The 21,506-nt window shown below is 41.0% G+C and overlaps 1 protein-coding gene across 3 annotated transcripts in view; it reads left to right on the top strand.

The window, feature by feature from the left end:
• The first annotated feature begins 7,446 nt into the window (after window positions 1-7,446).
• Window positions 7,447-21,506, top strand: part of LRP1B (LDL receptor related protein 1B) — a 778,324-nt gene continuing 764,264 nt past the window's right edge. For all 3 annotated transcript variants that reach the window (XM_081869915.1, XM_081869916.1, XM_081869914.1), the window contains exon 1: window positions 7,447-8,095. In XM_081869915.1, the coding sequence (XP_081726041.1) occupies window positions 8,011-8,095 (85 nt within the window). In that variant the 5' untranslated portion in view covers window positions 7,447-8,010. The remainder of the gene's footprint in view (window positions 8,096-21,506) is intronic.

The following is a 21,506-nucleotide window of genomic DNA, read 5'->3' as shown; positions in this document are numbered from 1 at the left end:
AAGGGGTGAGTGAAGATCTGTATCAGGAGCAAGGAATGAAAATGGACATCAGGATCTGCTGACGCTGTGGATCCTGCCACCTGAGGCGATCAACTCATCTTGCCTCATGGATGGGCCGGCCCTGAGTACCTTTATATGAATGAGCTCTAGTCTAGGTAGTCATGAACTATTCCATCCCTAGATCACTAAAACAAGAACAAAAGGAAACCATTCCAAAATAAGTAGTTTGAGGAATGCTATCTATACAAATAAATAAAGACCAATTCATATTATAGGTGACTATTTAAAAATCCATGGCATTCAGGAGAATCATTCTTCTGCTTTGTTCAGCCACCACTTCGGAAGATGCTTGATAAATTTACAAATATAATTCAAGTTGCTGAACTTGTCCTTTGTGGCTGCCAGTCAACTAACAATGGAATCCTGGGATTTTCTTTCTAAGGTGTGTAGGTACAGCCAGTGGCGGAGCTTCATGCTCCGGCACTGGGGGGTGGAGAGCAGGTGGGGCACCCAGTGTGTGTGGGGGGGGCAGCCGTGATGGAACCCCACCGGGATTGCGTTGCCGGGGGCGGTGCGCTTTCCCTGCACTCCTCTTCCTCCACCAGTGGGTACAGCCTAAACTGTGTGCCTTCAAATGGAGAATATTGCATGAAGTTTGGATTTTCCTTTGGGTTTCTTTTGACTGCCAAAGTTTGCACAACTGATGGAGTAAACTGAACTTTGCTTTTATTTCTTAAAATTTACAGTGTTTATTTTATTTTTAGTTTCATTTTTAAAAAATATATATATATTAAAATGAGTTTCCTTTTCTGAATGTGGAATGTACTTTAAATACACCCCAGCTCTCCAGCATGTTTCTGATACTTTTATGGTGGTATTAGACATTGCCTGAAAGTATGCTGGTGGTGACTGGCTATCCATAGCCCAAAGTTACCATTGGTTATTACTTTTTCTTAATTGATATATTTCAGTAACACTTAAATATCTAATTTGATTTATCATTAACATAGGATATGTTCTATTTGCAACCAGCTTACTTCACATAAAGTTCAGCTTTAGTACAATGTATGAACAGTCAAAGTCACCCATGTTTGCCAGGCACATCAGGCAATTTATAGGGTTTAGGTGCTGATTTATTGATGGTGAAAAGATTAAAATGGACATTATTCAAACATATTTGCACTTCTGATCTATATAGTTAATGTAGTTTCGTTTCATTACATAGATGTGACTTCATAGTGAATAATGTTTAATGGAAATGAAATTGAGGGGGAAAGTGATTTAATAAAGGTCAACTTTTATTTGTTCGATGGCCTATATATTAAAACCAGGCTTCTATGATAATTACCATCTCCTTATGACACTATTTTAACCATGCTTCATTTATGGATGGTTGTTTGACAAATGATTACTTATGCATAATTGCATTTTTATTTATAATTCCTGGAGCATATTGTGTATTGACACCTGACTTCCTGTAAATACTCCATTGACTTTCATTTAAGCTGTTTTTCCCTAAATGATTTTTTTCCCCATATTAATACATTTGGACGTATGTGTAATATAGAAAGCAAGATCAATGGGTTTTTCAAATACTCTTTAATGTTAACAATTTGAGCTATTTTATCATAGAAATAATACACAGGGGAAAAACAAAAACAGGGGGGAAACCAAACAGTAATAAGGTTTTAGATGTTTGGGAATATGTTTTAGTAAAAGCAGTTCTTCAGTACAGATTGATTTGTTAGAGCCAGTTTGCCAATAAGCAAAGTGCATATTCCTCATGCTATGGGCATCTCTTGTGTGTGGCTTTGATCATCCTTCTCTATATTCACAGCATGGATGACCATTGTGATGATATATGTTACCTGTAAAAGGATTAGCACATAGAGGAATCTTCATCAATAGAAAAAAAGACCAAATCGATTAGTTTAGTGTTTTAGGTTCAAATGTATCCAAAGAAAGCCATAAAAATAAAACATTTGAGTTCTGGTGGTAAGCATGACTCTATTTACAAGTAGAAAAAAAACATGTCTTCATTGACATGTTTTCCTTTTCCCCTTTTTTTGGTATATTGAAGCAAATAAATCACCAGGGTCCATAATATCCCACAATGCACATAGTCACAAGACCAGTGTGTGCAGGCTAACTGACTTCATAGTTGTTGTTGTTTTGATTTTTGTTTAAAAAACATAAAACACATTGCATACCCTCCAACATTTCTCCGATGAAAATAGGGACATCCCATTCCATAATGATCATTTTACTATTTTATACCCCACTCAACTTACTAGTTGCCCCAGCCACTCTAGGCAGCTTCCAACATATATAAAAGCATAATAAAACATTAATCGTTTTTTAAAATCCCTATACCGGATTGCCTTCAGACAGGTTGGGGGTCAGATAACTCCATACCGTCCAACATTTCTCCAATGAAAATAGGGGCATCCTAAGGAAAAGTGGGACATTCTGGGATCAAATCAGAAACCTGTATGGCTTCTCTAAATCAGGGATGTCCCTGGAAAACAGGGACACTTGGAGGGTCTGACATTGTTCAATTAACATACATATATAGCCATTATATAGCAGCGCAATACTAATCAGTTGTGATTTACCTTTAACAACTTTCCTAAAACTTGTGGCCATGGCACAGAATAGTAAAGCAGCATAAGCACAATCTCCAAATTTCACAACTGCATGAGGTGAGCAAGCAAAATGGTTACATGAAGCACATTGTTGCTGTGATTTACTGTCATTTAATTGCCAAGACAGATGACATAAGAACACAAGACGACATAAGAACACAAGAAGAGCCTCCTAGATCAGGCCAGTGGCCCACCTAGCCCAACATCCTGTTCTCACAGTGGCCAACCAGATGTCTATGGGAAGCCTGAAAGCAGGACCTGAGCACAACAGCACTCTCTGAACTAGTGATTCCCAGCAACTGCTCTGCTTGGTGCCATTAGTTTTAGGCTCTACCAGTTTTGAAGCTGGGCCTCTCAACATCCCAGGCAAAATGGCTATGTCCCTAGACCCCAGTGGCGTAGCGTGGGGGTACAGGGGGGGCCGGCCGCACCGGGCGCAACTTCTGGGGTTAGGGCAAATCCACGGGTTAGGGGGCGCAAATCACTTGCCTTGCCCCGGGTGCTGACAACCCACGCTACGCCACTGCTAGACCCTACTCAAGGTTTACCAACTCTAGAAGCAGCTCTACTAGGCAGTGATGAGTTTTTAAATGTCCGTACCATCAATGAACTTCCAACCACCATTTTGATTGTGCATATGAAAGTGTATGTGGACACCTTTTTGGAAATGCAGTTGAATGTAGCCCAATTATCAGTTAAGGAACCTGAGCTTATCTGGGTTCAAAGTAAGTAACCAAGCCAGGTAATCAAGCCAGGTCCAAACAGGGACAATAACACTACCACAGATCCAGAAGATTCAGAATACAACTGGAATGCATTAAATGCTGTATTCAATAAGAAATACTAAATTTCTTTGTATTATGTGATTATATAAGCATAGATGTCTGTAATAGCACCTTTAGTCTTCTTATAACAAGAATGCTATCAGGCTTGGCTCTGTAGTCTGAGACTGCAGCACTGAAGAAAGGAAGACCACTGTCCTTCCTTTATTTAGTACAAGGTTTCCCTAACTTGGGTATCCAGCTTTTTTTGGACTACAACTCCCATCATCCCTAGCTAGCAAGACCAGTGGTCAGAGATGATTGGAACTATAGTCCAAAACAGCTGGAGACCCAAGTTTGGGGTACCCTGATTGAGCATGTTACTAGCTAATCTTTTTTAAAAAAGCAAAAGTGCTGCTGTTGGTATATCAAGATATGTAGATAAAGAATGCTAAGGTAATTTATGATTTGCTTGGTGTGTGTCTCCCCCCCCCCCCTCCCAGTGTGCCAACAGAAGACTAGTGGCACATTGGTGAAAAGGTCATCAGTTATTACAACTAGTCCAGAACCCTGTAAATGTGTAGTTAGTTTCTCAACCACAATCTGTCCTAGATTTTGAGCTACTGGAACATCATCTTCCTTCCTCTTATATATGTTAGCATCATAAAGCATACAATATTTTGGAACTGGAGAACAGCCACAATTTGATGCCTGGTTTGATGATTTGGATGATATACTTTCTTATTGGACATCTTCCACTGAATGGCATTGTTCATCGGCTGCAATGTTCTCAGATGGCACAAAGCAGTGAGAAAGAGCATTGTAATTGGGGTCAAAAGCAAAATTAGTAATTCTGCAAAGAGCTGTTGATGGGGGGGACAATGACGACAACTGTTTCACTGGTAACCTAATAATAATAATAATAATAATAATAATAATAATAATAATAATAATAGAGGCTTGTGGAGGGGCTTTGTAAACCTATAGGGCACTATTGACCTCTAATATCATTTGTAGTAATGTTAAGAATGTGGATAAGTTGTATACTGTGCAAATATTGTTCTTCTGCACTTGCATGGTTCTGGTCTAAGCATCTGCAGACATGAAGAGTAACTAAAATATTAAGCAGCATATTTAAAAGATCACCTTGATGTACATAGTTCTCCAGCTATCCCAGTCATTCCAATAGTAATAAAATTGACTACACAAGCTGCAAAAATAAAAGCATCAACTTTTCATTAAACTTTGGAGTGGGGCCTTGAAACCCCACATGACCCTTCAAACCTCATCAAAATTAAGGAATACATGTGTCATGAAGACTAAGGGCTTATCCATGCTTACTTTTTGTCCACTCTTTCCGGGCACATGCCTGTGCTTAAAAGCTCTGTGTCCAAATGGTGGTGGTGTTTGCTTTTTTGCCTGGGAGCTTTCCCCATGAAAAAAAACCACTCTTTAGCACTCAAACATCAATTTGGGTTTTCAGCAGACTGCCATTTGCTCTGATTGAACTTTAAAGAGCAGGTTTTCATGGGGAAAGCTCCAGAGCAAAAATGGAGGGAGGGAGGTCTGCTTGGACATAGAGCTTTAAAGTGTGGACCATGTCTGGAAAGAGCAGAGGAAAGGTAAGGATAAGCCCTAATATGAAGGTGCTTCCCCCCCCCCCTTAGGCATACTTAGGATGCATATAACGGTAACTCAGGTGCGACTTGGCCAAAGCCACATGATGAGTTTCTTAAACTAGTCTTCTATCTAGTCTACTTATCACATGTTATTCATTTCAAACAAGAATAGGTTGTGTCTTCCATTTCTAAGCCATTTTCTTTGTTAATATTTCTTGCATATGCAGAATTATCTAATGCACTATTTGCATGAGTCTCCAGTTTCCTCATCTAAGGGACTGTATGCAATGAGGTAATTCTGTTTGTGGAAAGACTTTTGCTCTCACAGCATAATTTTGCCTGCCTCTCTTCTTGTGTGCCCTCTGTTCTAGGTTTCCTGCCAGAGCAGATTGGGAAAGGGACACAGGTGGCTGGGGAGAGAGCTCTTAATCATTTTTCTTGTACACATCAGTTTAGGACACTTGACCTTTCCTTATAAATTGAAAATGAAAATAGGTACAGGGTGTTCTTATTCAGGGCTGCTTGGAATAGAACTACCTAGGTGAATGAGTTTCTATTCAAGTCAATGGAACTGGGGAGAACCGTGTCTTTGTCATGATTGTACAGCATTATATTTCATGATACCCATGATTTATCATTAAAATATCAATGGAATGGCAGTCATGACAATGTTTAATCAATTAAATTAAAATATTGATATACCAGCTGTTATATGGGCATGTCAAGGCAGTGTACAACAATATAATAAAATGTAATGTCTATATAATAATCAAGTAGACAGTAAACAGCTGGTAATGGTAGAAAGCAAAAGCCATGGTAAAGAGAGAGAGAGAGAGAGAGAGAGAGAATTAGCATGGGGATACCATTCAAGAGAGCAGGTACCCCCACAGAAAGGGTGTTGGTTGATGCCAGATGGATGTTTGGAGGCTGTGGCACAATCAGGAGGACCTCTGCAGATTATATTAACAACTGGTCAGCTCTGTATGGGAGAAGACATTCTCTTGGTTCCACGTTGTTTAGGTTAACACCAGAGCCTTAAACCTGGCTTAATAGCAAAGCAGCAGCCAGTACACTTCCTTTAGCAATGGTGTTGCGTGCCACAGTCAGGCACATAACTCAGTTAAACTAGCTGCTGCGTTCTGTACTAGTTGCAGGTTTCTGGCAAATTTAACAGCAGTCCCATATGAAGGGCAATACAGTAACCAACTCTTGCGATCACCAGTGCACCAGACACTTAGCAAGGCTATCCTTGGCTACATAAACTATGCTGAAGACCATGTGTGGTTGGCCTCTTATGCAGTGCATCTTAAAATATGTTATTAGGAGCAACCCAGTAACTTGGGGATAAGCAAGTAATGATGCAATTGAACAAATGTAATGTTCTGCCCAGTATCAGATGGTGTCATAGGTTGGAGATGCTTACCTGCCCTCCCAACAGGTGAGTCACTGCTGCTTACTGGGAGGGTCAAGGTGGCAGCGTGGGTGGTGCAATGAAAATGCACTGGTTTTAGTACTGATTACAAATTACCGGGTCGAGCATGCACATCATGTTTTTTATGGGTAAAATGAGAGTTGTCATAGCAATCCATAGTTAAAAGTAGAAGTCAGAAAATGTGCCCCCTTTTTTGGTCTTCAAAATATGGCAACCCTAGAAGTCCCCTAATTCTTAACATAAGGTACAACGGGAGGAGCTAGCCCCGACTTTGCACGTGTCTCCGTTTGGTGGGCCTGAGAGTTCAAGTAGAGTAGACCTTACAAGTCAGAAATCTGCCCAGCCCTGTATGAGATAGCGCTTAACTTTTTAAAGAGCAGTTTGACACTAATCTGAAGCCAGTTGCTTCCACTTACTGCATTGGAGAGGTAATACATCCTAATTAAGCTGCCCTATTCTCTCACCGCTTCTTTTTGGACTATTAAGCATATCTGGAGTTTCGGCCTCTCCTAGGTGAGAAACCTTTTTTGTTGTTGTTGTTGTTGAGTCACTCAGCAGGACCCGACCCTATCTGTCAATTTGCAATGGAAATGAACATTCTGCAACGTGTCCTACAGCGCTGCCTTTGAGAACTTTGGGTTCTCTCTCCCGTCGCTCTCTCCCCTCCTTTGCCATTTCCCAAAAAGAAAAACGAGCTGACTTTGCTTCCCTTCCCAAAAGGCTTCATTCTTGCCTGCCTGCCTCTGTTGGCTTTTGGGATACTTAGACGGCTCGCTCCTATTCTCGGGAAGGAAGGAGGCAGTCGCCCGATTTTGTTGCTGGAGGCGAGCGAGCGAGCGCTCTCCCTCTCCCTCTCTCTCCACCCAGATCTATTCTCTCTCGCACCTAGATCCCAAAGGGATCCGTGGACGGCTGACTTTCCTCTCCCCTCGCTGGACCGCCTCGGTCTGATTTGTAGGGCTTTCCATTTGAAGCGGTGTGCTGCTTGTTGTGTTAAATGCCTCTTACTAAGTAATAGATATGATTTATGTGGACACCCAAGCTGGAGGATGGCGGCTTCCGTGATTAATCAGTGAGATTCCCATCCTCTGGCATCTCTCTCTCTCTCGTCCTCTCTCTCTCTTTCTGACTGCCCCTCTTGCGTGATGTAAGATCAGACGTACTCTGCATTGAGAAGTCGAGACACACAAGCGGCTCTCTCACACATCCACCTCGTAATCCTGCTGGAAGCAGCGGAGAAGGCGGGCAGGCGAGGCGAGGCGAGGCAAGGCAAGGCAAGGCAGCGCAGCCTGGGCTCCTGGCGCACAATCCCACCCCCGTGACATTTGCCAATCGCGCTGCTCTCTTGCAAGCCAGCCAGCCTGCCTGCCACCCTCCTCGTCGTCGGCTCCGCTGCTGCTGCCGCTCAGTGACTTTCTTTCTCTTTTTTTATTTGAAGCGAAGGGTGCAACCGAGCAACGGCGGCGGCCAAAGAGGGCGAAGAAGAGCAGCAAGCAGCAGCAGCCTGGAGGAGAAACAGGAGCAGGAGGACGCGAGACTCCCCTCCCTCGACCATGCCCGAGTTTCTCCTTTTCGCCGTCCTCACCGTCTCGGGATTATGTCCTATTGCTAAGGTCCTGGCAGTGGGAGCCGAAGGAGGTAAGGCGTCTGACTTGCATGGTTTGTACCACCTCTTCTGTGCCACCCCACCTCTCTCTTTTTTGGGACGGCTCTGTGTCTGGATAAAGTAGCGCAAACTTCACTTAAGACTCCTGCAGACCAGCTGCCCCTGGGACAATCTTGCGCTTCGCTTGTTTTTTTGTTTGTTTTTAAAATAACTATAATCTCCCACTCGGCTGGGATCAAGATCAGGTATGGGGGTGGGGGGGAGAGATGCTTGTATGCTTGCACCCCTTCCAGCGAGCGAAGTCTTTCCCTCTCCAGCGGCGGCGGCGTTGACTTGGCTGAGGCTCTGCAGATTATGGTGTTGCATCCCTGGGAGTTTGAGCTTCGCTCGGTTCTGTAGCGCCTTTCGCTTTCTTCCTTAGAGCTCCTGAAAAAGCCCGCTTGGGTCTGAACTCGCTCTGCTTCCAGGCTCCCTTTAACTTTATTATTATTATTATTATTATTATTATTATTATTATTATTATTATTATTATTATTATTATTATTTATTTATTCCCACCCCTCAAATACTCCCTGTAAGGCTTCTAGGATGGTCCCATTCTCCAAGGACCAGTTTCTATCTCCCCACCCCTCCAGTTCCTTCATACTTCATGCTTCCGCGCATGATATTAGCTCTTGCGCGGCTGCTGTGCGCCGGGTAGATTGGGGGTGGGGGGTGGGGGACCGCAATAGATCATAAACTTCGCTCGCTCGCTTTTCTGGGACTCACGAAGCCTTTCGGCCGCCGGGGGTTCCTCCTGTACCACTTTCGAATAAGGAGCCGGTTACTCTTTTCCCAAGCTCCTCTTGACTCCCTGATTTTTAACATAGCTTGCATGGAAGTAAGTTCCCTTTCCTTTCCACCTGGCCAGTTTTGCAAAATTAAATATTGCCATAGATACAATCCAGCAGGATTTTGAATGAGTAAACTGACTCCCACTGTTATCCTGAGTAGGATAGCTTATTAACACCCTGATCCTGAGGAATTTACTTAGTAAACCCAGTGGATTACAGTGGGATTTATTTCCAAGTGCGTTTAGAATTGTAGCCTTCAATGGGACTGCTTGGCAGGAAATGTGTTTTGGATGGCTGCCTCCCACCTGGATCCTCTGCACCTTTACTTACACACACACACACACACACACACACACACACACAGCATATATGTGGCATTAGGATGCTTTATTTATGTACAATCTTATGCACATTGTCTTGGAGGTCAGACCCGTTAAGGTGGATCAGGCTGCAATCCTAACCCCACGTACTAAACCCCTTTGAATTCATATGGGATTTGCTTCTGAACGGCTGTGGTTAGGATTATAAGGACACTTGGCCATGTCCTTTTGCTGAAAGCATCTAAATTTGCCATACAGGCTCTGTTTTTAAAACACACACACACACACACACACACACACACACACACACACACACATTAAGCCTAGATCAGGTGAACTTTCTATCAAGAGTATCTGCTGGTTTGACACTTTGTAAATTGTAGTCAAGTACCATGCAGTTCATTACAGGAAAACGTCCAGATTCTAATTACATCTCCACTGATCAGTAAAGGCTTAAGTGTAACAGAATATGCTATGAATACTCCCGAAGTATTTAGGTTCTCAAGGACATATAGTACTACACAGGAGTCAGGAAACTGGGTCAACTGAAGGCTTTAGGATGCAGTGTAGGCACACTTACCTGGGAGTAAGCCTCACTGAACTTGGTGAGACTTGCTTCTTAGTTGACATGTCTTAGAATTGTGCTATTACATGGAATTGTGATTCCCAGGTAAATGAGGAGAAAGCTATGGATGTGTTTATATGACAGCAATTATCTATACATCTGAAACAATAGCTTTACTACCAGGCAGAAAGAAGAGGCAGTAACAGTGAGTGATGCATCTCTCTGATACCCTGAAATCCGACACACACATTCTGCAAATCTATCCAGCACTAGCTGAGGATTTAGTGAAAGTAAAAGTTGTTCAGCAGCATAATTCTGCAACTATTGACTAGCTATTGCTTTCAAAGTACCCTATGGATTCACTCCTTTTCATCAGTGTTCATTTAAGCAGTTCAGTGTTCATGCAGGACTATATAAAACTATCCAGCAATACACAACACAAGAGTTTGTTTGTTTAATCCAGGATATTCAACTTTAGGATGCTTATGTATCCTGTGCATGCTTACTCCCACTGAATTTAATGGGACTTACTGCCAGGGAAATGGACATAGGATTGTAGCCTTAGATTGCCTTCCAATACTCTATGCAAATGTCTGTCTCAGTAGTAAATATAGCTCCCTGAAGTCAAGGCCCATTTATTTCAATGAAACCTACCAAATGGATATATTTGGAAGCAGATCCCAGTGAAATTAATAGCAAGTAGATGTTTGTTGGACAGAGCTGTTCCAATCTTATTGCCTAATCATCAAACCAGATTTCAGTTGATTTGTTATCCCTCACTCTAAACTCATTACTTGGAACATGTAAGGCTCATTAATTTCAAATGAGTATCTTTTTAAAAAAAAAAAGAAAAAAAGAGCTGCCACTTTTTTTCTGAAAGGGTTCTTGCAACTTTAAAAGATGCAAAATAGACAGAAATTCACAAGTTTCATAAATTTCACCAAGTTTTCATGCATTTCTGCCCACCACACTGCTTTTAAAAGCACAGGAGCTCTGAAAGGTGGTGGTCCTATAATCTAATGCATGTTCAGTGTTAGAGCTTCCATCCTTGGGGGGGGGGGCACTCCATCATTATTTACTTCAAAGTAAACATGTTTAGGATCAGGTGAAAGGTCCTATATTTGTTCATATTTTCCATTTGATTCATAAACCGTTTAAGTCAAAGACTGAAAATTAAAAGTATTTGATGCAACTGGTGTCCAAGTATTCCAGTTTGACTGGCTTACGGATCGAGCCCATACAGGAAGGAAATTGTCTTAGTTTGCTTGGATATAAAGGATACAGTGCATTCATAGTTGGGTGAAGGTTCTTTGCTTTATTTATTTATTTTACCCATATGCTTAATAATAACAACAAGGACATGTAGGATTCCTTTATTTTGTTGTGGTGGCTGGTTTGAAGTATATATATCAAAGAATGGTTTATATTTTCTTCTTCATAGCTGTTAAACTCAGAAAGGTTAGTGGCCAGCATGACTCAAATGGCATATCTTGTTTCAGAATGGATGCAAAGCAAATCCCATTAACTTGGATAGCTTCCTAAACTGTGCAAGTCTCAAAGCAAGCAAGAAATGAGAATGCATTGAATATTTCCATATCTACTTTACAAGGAATTAATTAGATTCCCATTCAAAAATGTAATTGTTTAGGAAATTGAATTTACATTGTGAAAAACTTTTCTTTTCTTTTTCTTGTGTTCTGCAGACCAGATACAAAATTGTTTACTCGCCTGTTTAAAACTCATTTGAACAAGTACAAATGGTTTTTAGTTATGCTATTTTGGTCCCTTGTTTCTGCTGTAATTGAACTACCAAAACCTGTTAGGTCAATTTCCCAGCTGGCTCTCAAAAATTAAATAGGTACTGCACATTACAAGTGAGGCAGATTTATTTATTTTTTAAAAAAAATAAAAATCATTGCCTGGTTGTCCAAAAAAGAAAGGCAACACTTTGGCCCTCAAAAATGCCTTCAGTTGAAACGTACTTGATAGAAAGTGAGGGGGGAAACAGGTAAGTACTCACCACCTCCCAAAACTAAATCCTGAAAGTTACATGTGGATCCTGTCAGATCAGTGAATGGAATATAATCCTTAAGCATCTTATCCCAAAAGGACTTTGGTTCCCAATCGCATCTTCTGCCCCAACCCCCGGTGTGTATTCCAAAATCTCTCAAGCTTTCTTTTAAAGCCTCAGACCAGATTTCAGCTACTGTAGGTTGAAACCAGTACGTTTCCGAGCACAATTCAAAGTGTTGGTGCTGACCTTTAAAGCCCTAAATGGCCTCGGTCCAGTATATCTGAAGGAGCGTCTCCTCCCCCATCGTTCTGCCCGGACACTGAGGTCCAGCTCCGAGGGCCTTCTGGTGGTTCCCTCACTGCGAGAGGCCAAGTTACAGGGAACCAGGCAGAGGGCCTTCTCGGTAGTGGCGCCCGCCCTGTGGAATGCTTCCCATCAGATGTCAAAGTGATAAACAATTACCTTACATTCAGAAGACATCTGAAGGCAGCCCTGTTCAGGGAAGTTTTTAATACGTGACATTTTAGTGTATTTTTCATCTCTGTTGGAAGCCGCCCAGAGTGGCTGGGGAAACCCAGCCAGATGGGCGGGGTACAAATAATAAATTATTATTATTATTATTATTATTATTATTATTATCACTGCATCTGGTATACAAGTACATTTGAAAACCTTCTATAGAATGTAAAGCGAAGGTCCATATTCACTATATGTGAGATTAGTGGACACTTGTTTATTTACACATTCAAAATTACGGCTTTAATGTTTGCTTTGGTGTGTTGTTTGTGTGTGTGCATGTGTCAGTTTTTGCTTGCTAGTGTTTTAGTCCTATGTGATAAAGTACTATGTCTGTTTAAGTTACAATCAATCTAGTCCTAAAAAGACAACATTCCTGTAAATTATACCCGCCAAATCAAATTCACTTAGGATCAACTAGCTCATCATATCACTATGTCATGTTGGATAAAAGAGGAGAATTGCAGGGCAAATTAAGAATCCGCACATCGTGTTTAAACAAATCATACATTCTCAACCTAAAAAGGATTTGGAACATAAGAGGGCCTGATGTGACATTTCTACACCATGTAACATTTTATATGGATTGCAGAAGCCATTCAGGCGATGGTTATTGTTTAACATCAGTTCTCCAGGGTAGGCTGCAGAATATCCAAAGTAAGACACTATGGTTAGGAATGAACTTGGTGGTGGTGGTGGCGGCAGTGGAAAGTAATGATTACATTAAGAAGTCTTAGATAAATATAAAAAGGGAGATTGGTGAAATTGGGGAGGAGAATGGGATTAGTATCTATGAGAAACTGGGTCGGTAATGTGGAATATGTCAGAATTTCTTAATGAAAGTTTTTCAGTTCTATGTAGCCTACTTAGAAGCCATAGAATAATATCACAGCTTGTCAAACTAGGTAATATACATATCTAAGATAACTATGAGTTGTTGATGACTTACAAGTTTTGCCAATGTAACAATAGTATCTTGTAGGGATGACACAATAATTAAAAACGATTGCTTAATCAAAGCAATACACAAAGTTTATTTTAGGCAACCAAGCTTCCTTTTAAAAAAATAATAAAAATGCAGAATATTAACAGTTTCCTTTTTAGAGTACTGAAAGTTAAACTTTCAGATGGGGACATGCTTCCTTATAGGAATGGAACTTTTGCTTCCAAATCCTGCCAGCCACTGTGTTGACATCAGCAGATAGGTTTGCTGAGCCTTGACAGCAGAACAACCTGTTGGATTGTCAGTACTTGTTAACTAACTTGGGTCTCAGTCCTTCCACTGATACTACAGTCACAGCAATGAAATGGGCTCCTGGGCATGCAGGGCACTGCTATGCCAGGCAAAGGGTTCTGCTGGGCTCTAATGAGGATGGGTCCCGAATGTATACAAAATGGTAGCCATGCAGCTTGAGAACGTGGGGCCAAATATCTGTGATATGATTTTGAAAATATAATGGAAAGGACATGGATCGTCAACTTGCACCCAACTTTTTCCACTGTTGGTGTGCTACAGTGTGCCGTGCTTGTTTATATATACATTTGCGTACCACCCAGTTACTTAATATTCTTTGAATGGTGAACAATACAATTTATGAACGCCTTTTAAAAAGCAAACAATCACAACAGAAAGAGGAGAGCTAAAGCCACCAGCAGCAAACAATATAAAGCAGTGTTTTAAAAGCACCAAAATATCAATTTAAAATGACTGGGAACATCAAAAGGACCATAATATGGCACCTAGTGAACCTACCTGGGGAGGCATTCCATATCTGGCACACCACCGCCCAAAAGGCCTGTGTTCTGGTAGTGAGCTCTCACCAAATTTGGTGGGGGCAGTCAGAGAAGAGCCTCAAAAAATCACCTCCGGGTCTGGTTTGGTGTGTGTGCAACTCCAAGCTACATGGGGCTCTGAAGTTTAGAAGCAGAACTGCATGTTATTCCTCCCAGTGGCAGCATGCCAATATAGGCCTTTAACATTATTGGTATATCAGATATTTTGGATGTCTTTGCCCAACATGTTAGAAATACATGCAGCATCCAGTGAAGTCTGTTAGGTTTTAGTAAAATTGGGCGTGTTGCTAATAGAATTGTTTCAGTAAACTCAACAATTACTCTCTATGGCTGGAGACTGGTGATTTTTTATGATGGGTTGTACAGCTGTCTAACTGGGAACTATTAGTTTGTTTGTCTCTAGTGTCATTATCTTCAGTATAGCCTGTTCAAATCAAACCATCTCTCCTGCAAACAATGTACTGATGCTTGTGAGAGGCATTGCACTGTCAGACATGAAAACACACTGTACAGGGAAGCAGACAGATGTTATACCAGCAAGATGCCTTTGCCGCATAACTCAAGCCCTTTCACACATAGATTATGTCTTTGTTTATCTTATTCTTCTAAAGCTAGTTTGAATTCCACTAAGGAAAACACCATGAATAAAAATTATGGAAATGATTTTCCAGACACCTACAAACTAGTCAAGGGTTGCTTTTGAATGCACACATCTAAGAGAAATATTGCTTTATTTCTTTAGTAACATGTCAGTAAATGCAGGAACAACTTTAAAACAGAATTGCTGTGGTTTAACAGACAGTTGAGGTGTACCAAATATGGGCTTATTCTGTGCTGATGCAATAAAGACAGGGTTATTAACGTAGCCATTTTTCTTTTAATCCTTGTTTGTGAACCTTCTTTTTAAAAAAAAAATCTGATCCCAAAGCGTTTCAGCAAATGCTCTTGTTGGATGTGTTTTTAGGATGGGCTCCAATCTCATTATTAATACTTGGGTGTTAGAAGCAGAACATTCAAAAACCAGCTGTACAGTGCTCTGCCACATGGAACTTCAACTTGTCAATCTGACGGGAAGTATTCTCAGCGGCTGTAAGATGGGCAAATTCAAATAAAGCTGTTTCAGTGCTTCAATATTGAGTTGTCTGTTCTCATACTTACAAAATCTCCTTCTTGCTTTATTAATATATATTATGAATGTATGCAGTTACAGTCACAGGGAGAAGATGTGCATGATCACGGTTATATAAAAACATCTTGAAGGTCCCAGGCCACAGAGAAGTTAGGCTGGCCTCAACTAGAGCCAGGGCTTTTTCAGCCGTGGCTCCGATCTGGTGGAACACTCTGTCACAAGAGACCAGGGCCCTGTGGGACTTGACATCTTTCCGCAGGGCCTGCAAGACAGAGCTGTTCCACCAGGCCTTTGGCAAGGGCACAGCCTGACTCCCTCCCTCGGCAATCTTCGTGGAGCTCTGGCCCAATGGTTGCCAGTGGCTTGAATTAATTAATTTTATAATGAATGATGTTAGAGTGTTGTTTGTGCTGTACTTTTGTACTGTTTTATTGTTGTTAGCCGCCCTGAGCCCGGCTTCAGCTGGGGAGGGCGGGATATAAATAAAATTTATTATTATTATTATTATTATTATTATTATTATTATTATTATTATTATTTTATATTACCTCATTCGTTGCAAATCTCTACAGAAGGATTACATAGAGGAATAAGTGGGTTCCCCTACTTAAATCCATTCCACTATTGTTTATATCTGCACCATCCACAAACACATGGAGAATTCTTAAAATTACTTCTGAATTAGTGTAAAGACAGTTTGCTGCACCTCCCTGTACATTCACATATTTTAATTCTGTGCAGCTTCCTGATGCACACAAACTGATGTGAAAAGCATCTCAAAAAGGATCTTGATGTGATGGTAGATCCCATCAAATGTCTCCCCCCACCTGTGTTTCATTCATGCGTGCAGTTAAAATATTATTACATTTCTAGGCTACTCTTTTCCAAGAAACTCAAGGTTGTGGTCATGTTTGTCTGCCCTCTTTTATCCTCACAACAATGCTGTGAGCTCTGTTTGGCTGAAAGAGTGTCTCCTCTTGAGTGTCATGACTGAGTGGGGACTTCCACATGGGTCACTCAGTCATAGTCTATCTTCTACCCCACCGTTGTATGCCCTTGTGTTCATTAGTAAGATGGGTTGGAAAGGAATACATGCAAAATACCTGAATATGTTGAAAAATCCACCACAATAAATTGGTGTGCATGCACAGTTTTCTATTATCCATTGACTACAGTGAGACTTGCATCTGAGTAAACATACAGAGGACAAGTAGCTGATGGTGTAGTGAGATGGTGGCACTCTTTTGACCTCAGGTCAGTAGTGTCCCTGCTGATAACAGGAAGTGGGGAGGCAGTGTGATGTTGCATTTGCTGGTGTATACGCACCACACCAACCTGACCACCTCTTTCTTCCCTGTATACCTTTTAGCAATCAGCAGTGATGCAGCTGACCAAAGGGCATGTGACCTCCCATTCCCATCATCCATTGGTTGCATAGCAAATATGTTTCTCCTAAGTAAATAACAGTATCCCAAACTAGTATGATTCAAACATTTCCCGTTAACTCTTGAAAACACAGCCCAAACCATGCCTCCAGCTACTTAAGATGTGTGAAATATGTACTGTGCTTCACTCCAGTGATGGGGAGGCTGTGAACCTCCAGATGTTGTTGGACTACAACTCTCATTAGATCAGCTAGCATGGTCTGTGGTCAGGGATCACAGTTTCGACAATATCTGGAGGGCCCCAGGTTCCCCATCTTTGTTCTAATGCACCTTGGTCTTCCCATCCATAATTCTGCATTTACTCCAACTTCAGTATGGGAGCAGAATATGTGGAGAAACTATAACTGTTGCCCTATCTGCGGCATAACCAACAGCTGCTTCCACAAGAATATGCAGCTGTATTTGCTATACAGGGTCACTATCATGGCTCCTGTGGGCATAATTGTTGCCTTAAGGTCTTGCCCTGGTGCCCATGAAGCCTTTTAGCCACCCCCTTCATTCACTGCCCCCTTGGTTATGAGGTGCTGAAGGTGGCTTCCTTTGCCCCTGTGAAAAGGACATAGAGCTGAAGGAGGAAGTTGGAAGAGTGTCTCTTTCTCACTTCCTTATTCACCTGTATGTGCTTCTCAAGGGTCAGGTTACCATTTTACTCAGATACCCTGGAACAGTAAAGTGTGTTTGTGCACACTTTCTATATATATATTTTAAATGTATTTTTATTAAAGATTTTCTTGATTTACAAAAGTATGTGCAATGTCTCTTGTAATTTTTCCATGTAACATTTTTACAAATCAGTTTCATTTGTTGAGAAATTAGGAAGAAAAGGGGGAAAGGAGTAGGGGTGGGGGGAAGATGGGTGGGGGTGGGGTCAGGTGGTGATGTTTCTATTTTACTTAATATATGTAGGGTTTGGTGTCAGTGTTGCTTGTGCAGGTTCTCTGCTGTTCACTTGTGTTCCTTTGGTGGTGAGAGACTTTCTATATTTGACTGTATGTGGTGGAGTGGCTGATCTGGGGGAGGAGAGAGATAAAAGATTGGAGGTACTAATGGCACTTGCTCCAAAATTCAAATACATCCAGGAGCCTAAAAAAGTTGGTGATCTCTGGCTAGAGGTTGGATTCTATCAAGCAGGAATAGAAGAATACAACCTTGCAACATCATTAAAAATAAACAGAAAGGCATATACAGTATGTTAACCTGGTTTCAACATGATTACCCTCGGATTTTATATTTTATGAGTAAAATGAATGGAGGGAGCATTTCTTTATTAGTTTTCACCCTTTATTAAAAACAATGGTCCTTGAAATAAGAGGACAAAGATGTTTTGCTGAGGCAGAGTGTGCTGTACAAATTATTCTCTCCCACGCTCAATTCTTGTATAATTATGACTAACTCTCTGCTACACTTTAAAGGAACAATTCTGCCAAAAGTTATAAATCTGCATAAACTTAATACTAACTCCTGTGAGTGTTTCTCCTGTAATTACAGGGACTATGTACTGATCTAATGTTGAGAAGGTACACAGGAACCTTAATTAGCATTCACTTTTTAACCTCAAATGGCATAATATTCTGTTCATAATATTTTGTTCATCTTTCCAAATGAAGTTAAAACAAAACTCTCATTATCTTCATTAGTTTGTAATATAGTGTATACTCCTGACATTGAGCTTGAAACCAGTTGTGCTTTGAAGTGTGTGTGTGTGTGTGTGTGTGTGTGTGTGTGTTTTAAAACTTGTTAATTAATACAAAATTTCAAAATTTATCATTAATGGACCCTGAAAACCTTAAAGGTCCATGAGACATTTAAAAACACAAGACGAACCTGGTAGGTGTAGGTGTATTTATTTTGACATTAAACAATATTTTACTATAGGTTAGTTGTTAAAGGTCTATCACTGTCAGCATATATAGAGACATTTTAATGCTCCAAATCTCAATGTCCCTTCTGCCCCCTGGTAATGTTATAACTCATAGTAGACCTGCATAAGGTATATGAGGCACCCGACATTATATAATCTCAACAAATACATGGTCAGGCATGTGAGGTGTTCTGGAACCTGCTATAATCTGTTGTCTCTCTCTGTGTATGTTTAGATTAAAAACAAAACAATATTCTGAATCTCCCCCCCCCCGCCCCCGTTAGCCTAACTGAAGTAAATGGGAAGCTAACAACAGTATAGGGATAAATCCCAACCTGCCCCAGGCCAACATTTTAAAATGACTTGCTCCACCACTTGAGTTCCTCCCTCCCAAAGTAGGTGACTTCACCCTTTTTCATAATCCCTGTTCCCTGTTTTGTAGACAGAGAGCCTATGGCTATAATTCAGTACTTTGGCTAAGGCCAGCAAATGTGTTAATGGTTCCAACTCTACCATAGAAACTGGAGATACACATGACCACAGAATGCTGTATTGTCCCTAAGCCCTTGAAAATGAAAGGCTTTCCAGAACCAGAGGGATGGTCCAGTGCTGACAAACAAGATAAAAGACAGGGAATGCAATATCTTTTGTTTGTTTGTTTGTTTCTGTCATATGTAGGGTACAGAAGAGACAGCTTTTATCAACCACTTTTGGATGCAATCAGAACAAGTATAATTCAGAGGGAAGTTTGCTACAGAAGTGTGTATTTGTATTTTGTTTCCATGACTTTCTTAAACTTGCGTTTGCCTTTGGTACATCGTCTCCACAACCCCATCATCTGCAAGGAACTGTGCTCTCATATGAAACAAATGGGATGTCCTGGTTTTTCTGAGACACTTGGGTATGGAGTAGGCAGAAAAACAACAACCCACAAACAGGTGGATCAGCCAAACACTCCTACATTGCTCTGCAGCGACAAACAACTCACACAGGGAGGGAGAGTGCTGCTGCCAGGAAAATAAGAGGGAGGGAGGTTGTCACCCAGCCCTTACAAGGACTGCCACCTGAGTTACCAGGACCTGTGCCTTTAAGCGTTGTAAAGAAGGCTGAATTTCACCAGCTACAGTTTTGTCTTTCAGAGTGGTGCAGTGAAGGAGGAAGCTGTACATTTTCCTTTCTGCCCTACTCTTAACAGGCAGAGGCACCCTCGTGATATTGGTACTTGGCCAACATACATATTTAAATAATTATAAATTTGTCAGACACTACTTAATAGATTTTGCTTAACAAAAATACAGCGTATTTATTAAGGAGAATGCTTGTCACATATATAGTAAATGTGAGCAATCTTTCTGTCAGATATTAGTAGCCAAACACTGAGGCAGAATTCAATAGCTCATAAATGTAATTGAACTTTTTTCAATAGGTTGTGTTGGTAAGTGAAGAAACTGTTGTGTGAGTAAAGAAGCACAAAGCACTGCTTAGGCCTAGAGGCACAAGGTCATTATTTAAACATATAATTGGATTCTTCAATATAATTGTGTGCAGGAAGAAACTCTTTAGCAGTTCTTAGGTTGTAGTTGCATATTAGCATAATGTTACATGGAACTAATAGCAGCTTTTAAGGAATATCTGATTTAGACAGTTGTTGTCTTTTAAAAGCCACTTCATGTTTATTCACTTCCCTAGGAAGAGAAGTCATTGTCAAAATGTGAGTGGGTTTCTTAAAGGTGAAATTTCATATTGCTTTAGCAGTAAAATATATAAATAGGCATGCAGCCCAGCCACTTTCTGACACTGAGGATCCTTAGAATTCAACTTGTTCAGTATGTCCACAGATTCAGTTAGACAGAGGTTGAACATTTTTCTGTATATGTATCTGTTACATTTTCCATATGAATGGCTTACATGGAATAGTTGGGATGCTTCACTGTTCTCCTATAAAGACTCAGATCAAGCCCATTTCTGTGGTATAGGTGGAAGCTCCATCCTTTCAAGCTAAAGGTTTGTCTCTCACAGTATCGACCTGAGCTTGACATGGTTCCACAATACAGGGAGGACATTTCAGGTACTTGTGGGAGGGTGAAAAACTGTATCGTTTGAAGAACTGCTCTTGGCTATCTTGAAGATTGGAAAAAAGCTGCAGAGGATTTATTGTGGCTGTTTTTACAGGTTTGAACCATGAGTTTCTTTCCATGGGCAGGAATGTTCCATGGGCAGAGGTCTGCTCAGTGGCTACTAGAAGCTCAGCAGCAACCAGGCTGCATTCTGAATGCTGGAAATCACAAGTGGGGAGAGCGTTGATGTGTTCAGGTCCTGCTTTCAGAGCCCCCATAATCATTAACCTGATCTAGCAGGCTCATATGTTCACTGAATGTTCCTGCTGGCAGAAGGGGTGACTGATCTCTTACAACTTCTCCTTTCCCACTGCAGCCCTTGCTCCCATGCCCCTAACAATCTGATATATTGAGGTGAGGGATGGCTGCAGGGGAAACTGAGTAAAATCACTCTCCCCTGCACATTTCACTAGCAAGAACCTTCACAGGATGACACATCATTTTGTGCATGGAAGAAGCCTTTCCATTCACAAAAGGGAACTCAGGATCGCAGTCACATACTGCATGAGAACCATAAGTTAGGCATTCCTTTGGACATTTAACAAAACATACATTTAGTTGTAGACCTAAACAAGATTTTAAAAATGAATATTGCTCTTATACCTTATATAATTAGGCACTTTCAGCAAACACTTTCCACTGTATCTGAAGCATGAATCATTTCCTTATCGGAAGACGGAAGGTTACATTATGTTGAACACACCTGCATTACAGAACAGAATAAAAATCTAGAAAACTACTATCATTAAAAAACACACACTGTGATGATGGCAAAAGAAACACAACCCCATTCAGTTTTTGGGAGCGCTGCTTTAGAGTTAGGAAACTGAGTCTCCAAGATTGTAACTT

This window comes from Podarcis erhardii (genome assembly GCF_964252035.2).
Source record: "Podarcis erhardii genome assembly, chromosome: 1".
Classification (NCBI taxonomy): Eukaryota; Metazoa; Chordata; class Lepidosauria; order Squamata; family Lacertidae; genus Podarcis; species Podarcis erhardii.
Note: the sequence above shows the minus strand (reverse complement) of the source record. Positions and strands in the feature narration are given on the sequence as shown.